Source organism: Montipora capricornis, chromosome 9, assembly GCF_036669925.1.
Source record: "Montipora capricornis isolate CH-2021 chromosome 9, ASM3666992v2, whole genome shotgun sequence".
Lineage (NCBI taxonomy): Eukaryota > Metazoa > Cnidaria > Anthozoa > Scleractinia > Acroporidae > Montipora > Montipora capricornis.
In genome coordinates, this window is record NC_090891.1 from 43,969,181 (window position 1) to 43,974,180 (window position 5,000).

General features: G+C 39.7%; 1 protein-coding gene across 1 annotated transcript in view; it reads left to right on the forward strand.

Moving 5' to 3' along the window:
* The window catches only part of LOC138015299 (dorsal-ventral patterning tolloid-like protein 1), a 27,366-nt gene that overhangs the window by 2,113 nt on the left and 20,253 nt on the right, over positions 1–5,000 (forward strand). The window contains exon 2 of the mRNA XM_068862287.1: positions 3,197–3,235. Within this exon, the coding sequence (XP_068718388.1) occupies positions 3,197–3,235 (39 nt within the window). The remainder of the gene's footprint in view (positions 1–3,196; positions 3,236–5,000) is intronic.

The window sequence follows — 5,000 nt, forward strand, 5'->3', positions numbered from 1 at the left end:
AGCTGCGTATCATAATTATGCAGAATCTGAATGCGTGATTTGTTACCGCTTCAGAAAACTTACCAATATAAGAATGGAAGCCAATATATGATAGTCCGGCAGGGAATGTTTAGTGGGCTGATATTTTAAAATCTTTTGTCTCAGGTTGAAGTCTTAATGAACGAAATAAAATATGAAATGAATGATATATTGAACAGCGGATAGAAAATGAAGTAAAGCTATATATGATCCTCGCAGTTATGAACGCAATTTTAGCAATTGCGCGGAGAAGCCTAAAAATTCAGGATTTTAACGGGGTTTGAACCCGTGACCTCGCGATGCCGGTGCGACGCTCTAACCAATTGATCTATGAAGCCACTAATTTTGGGACCTGGTCATTTGTGGGTTCATATGTTCCCGTGATAAATAAATCAATTAACGAAATGATTTATCAAATAAATCATATATTGAACTGCGAATATGAAATAGCAAGGTTGTCTTAATTAGACAAAATGCGGCCGTGCGCGATAGAAATAAAAACTCTGAGTGTTACTGCATAAAACGCAACAGGTTCCGTAGCCAGGGGCAGGTTTCTCAAAAATGCTGGAATGTTTTGGACATATTTCGCGGACCATAAATTTTTAGGTATCGTCAAACCAAGACAGTTTTTCGGAATCAAGTGTTATGATTATGTTCTTCTGTTGGCAGGTACAGAACACAATCCTAAACCTTCATTAGACCGGTACCTAAACAAGAGCTTTTAGGCTTAAAGTTAGCTTTAATGAATGTTTAGGGCTGTGTTTTGTACCTGCCGCCGTCACCCTGTGTTTTCCATAGACCCCGTCACCCCGTGTTTTCCATAAACCTCGGGATCCCGTGTTTTCCACACACCCCGACATCTTGGCATCCCTCACTCCAGCACCCCGCGTCCCGTCTTTTTCACCAAACCCATCGAAAGAAAGACGTACGTGGTTCACTGTAAATATATAATCGTGTTTAAGAGGTTTTCGCGTGAGTTGTTTCGGTCACCGGAACTGTTGTTTGGTTTACAGTCACGAACCGTTCCATGGTCAGATCGTTCCACAGTTAAGCCAGCTGGTTGCACAAAAAAGTCTGCAGAAAATACTATTATGGCATGAAGTTCTCATTTCGGCGCTTGAATGAGTTGCTGGTGTTTCCACTTTTTCTAGTGGAATATCTTTACAGTAAACGGCGAAAAGCAAACGCAATTTCCTTTTGACAAACTCGTACTTTCGCAGTGTAAATTCGTCGAAAACCAACTTGCCGGGACGAGATTGTTCTTCTTAGAAAAAGTCAAGAAAACAGTCTTAAGCGATGAACTATGCAAAATTACCTGCTCTACTTAAACAGAATGAGATACCACAAACGTGTCTATCGTCGTTTACCATTTGACCGGGATACCTGACTGTTGTCTTCAAGGCTATAAGGTTCGCTTGTACTCACACGTTCATCGTGAGGTCGATCAAATTCGGATTAGATTAATAAATTTAAAACATCGGCTGTTACAATCAAAACAGAATTTCGGCTAAGCCAACAGAAACATCACTTTACAACATGAGAAATTACACTACATAATGTGCGAAAATATGATCTTTCACTAACGTGGTATACATAGCGCGTTTTTTTAAAGTAAAGAAGCACAATCTAAGATTATGCGTCGTGTTCTGCAACGAAACCATAAATTTGGTCATTCCACATTGTTGCTAACGCAAAATGTTTTAATCTCTCTCATTTAACTATCCGTGTTCCATCTCCGTCCTCGTGGTATGAAAGCCATTTCTTTTAATTGCTATTTTGGTTTCGCGATCTCGCTCCTAGAACCTTAAAGTGCCCCTAACCTCAAAATATTTTTTGCGGTAAAATGAATCTTTGCACCTGTTCGAGACGCATTGCGACCATTTTTTCCTTTTTCTAACAAATCCTGCCATTTTATTGGCTTCGAAAGTTGCGAAAATCCAAACATCTTTTGTACACGACCAAGTCAGAAGGAGAGTGGGTCTATTCCTGGTTTGACGTCACAATCTACTTTGCATGCATTTTTACAAAGAGTTCATGCAATGTAAAACAGTTTGTGATGTCAAATCAGGAATAGACCCACTCCCCTTCCGACTCGGTCGTGAACAAAAGACCCTAGAATTTAGTGATTTCATGTCGTCGTCACGCAGAGAACCGCAAAAATATGAGCTAAAATCCGTGCCGCACGTGCAGCACGATTATTTATGCTCTTTTAACCAATGATATCATTGTTTTCTGGCGTTTTCGTCGACGTCGTCGTCGTAGATCTTAAGCTCCCTAATGGGGAGTTTAAGAAACCACGACGGCTACGTCGTCGAAAACGTCACTTCAAAATATAAGTTTGAGCTATTCTAAGTATTTCATGATTATTCCATCTTGTTTATATTATTAAGTTTGAGCGAAGTGTCCTATAACTGGATTGGTACGGACGGATTTGAAGTAGAGAGTGAGACTGAAAGATTCACTGTAGTTTGTCCACGTTGTCGTCAAAACCTTAAATTTGGTCTTTTCATGTAGTAGTTTTGACGAGGACGGGAGAGAATTGTTCAAAAATGCGTGCTGCACGTGCAGCACGATCTTTTTGGTTCTTTTAACCAATAATATTACTGCTTTTTGACGTTGTCGTTGCCGTAGCCGTCGTCGTTTCTTAAACTCCCTAATAGGGAGCTTTAGCAACGATGACGGGAACGGCAACAAGAACGTCATGTAAAAACATAAATTCACGTTATTGCAATCGACAATTCCAAGCTTTTTAATATGACAAAGATGTAGCACTTAATTTAGGGGAGAAAAATGAAAATTTATCTCCAGGTGCTGACGTTCTCCATAACACCTCAAACTTGGTAATTTCACGTTGTTGCTTTGCTGACGACGGCAAAGAAATAGACAAAAATGAAAAACGCACGTGCAGAGCGTGCAAAGCTATTGTTTTTGTCCACTAAATATGCAAATTCGTAACGTTCTCGTTGCCGTCGCCGTTGTCGTTGCTAAATCTCCCTAATCTCTCTATTATATTAACCACGTCGGTGGACAATAAGGATCTGCAAATTTCATTTTCGCAAATTGGATTTAGTGAAGAGTGAGCAGCCATTCATTTCCATTGTTATTTGTCCAAGTTTACTCATTTTTATCCTTTAAAGACAAGTTTGTTAGAGCAGGTTTTGTTGTCTTCTTGTTGCAGTAATAGCCATATTTCTGGAAGAAGGATTTTGCGACGACAGTAAGTAAAGTTACTGATAATAGCCTTGGAATGTTATTCCCAAGGGCTGGAATTATATTCGCTGCAAATGTTAGCCCTGTGCAAACGAATGCCAACAACTGCTAACGTCCGTTTGCACAGGAAGACCTTAGACAGCAATGACCAGAACCAGGTTGCTGACCAGCGGTTTTCGTTAAAACAATGGTTTGCTGGGGGTGCTCAGTCTCACGGGCTTGGGAATCCTTGTTGTGGTCATTGTTATTTAAGGTTTTTCATTTGCACAACCCTGTTGTGTGTTGTTGCACGAAGTTTGGAACTGGTCAAACTTTTGAGCTAACAACTCCCAACATTTCTTTTGTTCCGTGATGGCCAAAGCGCAGCGCAACATCGTTGGATCGACCGTTGGATCTGTTTGCACAGCTCTTCCAACATTGTTGGGACCACGCACGCGCATTACATACGGTCTCCATGGTGCGGATAGCCACGCATTGACATGTTGAAAACAAGATAGCAACCGAATTTTGTAAGTCAACAAACTCTTATGGGTCGTACACCTGCACGTCCAACAATGTTGGGAGTTGTTGCAACTGTTTGCACTGGGCTTAAGATCGACGAAGTATCCAGTTTGCTTATTCATAATGCACTCAAGAATGTTACATGTGTTAATTTAATTTTGATTGGACAATAGAAGTTCAATTAAAACGTTGTTTTTAACGTACTGCCAAAGCAACCTTGCGAGTACAACAAAATTTGGCAAAAGGCAATCCTGTTGCTCCTTTGTTTTAGAAGGACCACATACAAATTCTATAACAATAACCAAAAAAAAAAAAAAAACACATTATAAACTAGTCGTTCGATGTTGGAAGGAATGTGCTGCGAGTAGCTTTCATTAAGATGAAGATTTTTCTCAAGTGCGCTGTGAGGAAGTTTCCAGAACTTAAGAGCACTGTTACTATTAAGTCATACGAGAAACTTTTCTTATCTCTAAAATGTTCTAACGAATTTCATAGGTATTTTATCACAACCTTCTAGAATTCTCTTCCATTGTTAAAAATAGACCCTGTTGTAATCAGAGATCGATGGTTTTTGAGACCGAGAAAGTGTGCGGTTTACGTAAGTTAGAGTACTTTGACAGTCAAATAAAGTACTTGCGAAAGTGTCTTTGATTGACTCCGTGACAACTGAACGCAGTTTAAAGAAAATTCTTTCCCCGAGAATCAATCGAGAACATTTCTAGAGAAAGTGAATTTTGCTTTGTCAGCAGAAACTTGTCTTAAAACACTTGAGTGGCTAGTAGATAAAAAGGCTGGATAAAATTGAGAACTTTGAAAAAATCTCTCGTTCCTCATCAATTTCGAACGGTTCGTGAAAGAAAGTTTTCAAATTGGGCTAGGGTTAAATCTTAGAACTTTCATGCAAAACATCGCATAAATCACAAAATGCACGAGAAAGTTAATACGACGTTTTGTTCATTGTGTACTTTATTACATCCATCTAGAAATCGCTGGTGATCCCTGCAACATGATTGGCTCTTAGCAGTGCGAGTTATTCATGAATCGCACTGCCACCGAGCCAATGAGAAAATGAAAGACAAAGACAGCTTCGTTCCCAGGGTCTCTCTTCTCCTACAAAGGAAGCAAAAAGAGAGACTCTGGGAACGAGGTTGAGACAAAGAAAGCCACTGTGTGGCGAAACTTGCAACTTTTGTTCCCAAAACTTGTTGATTTTTATTTTTTAAATGATGAATTTAATTACTGACAGTTGCTGATAATGAACTCCTTCAGGC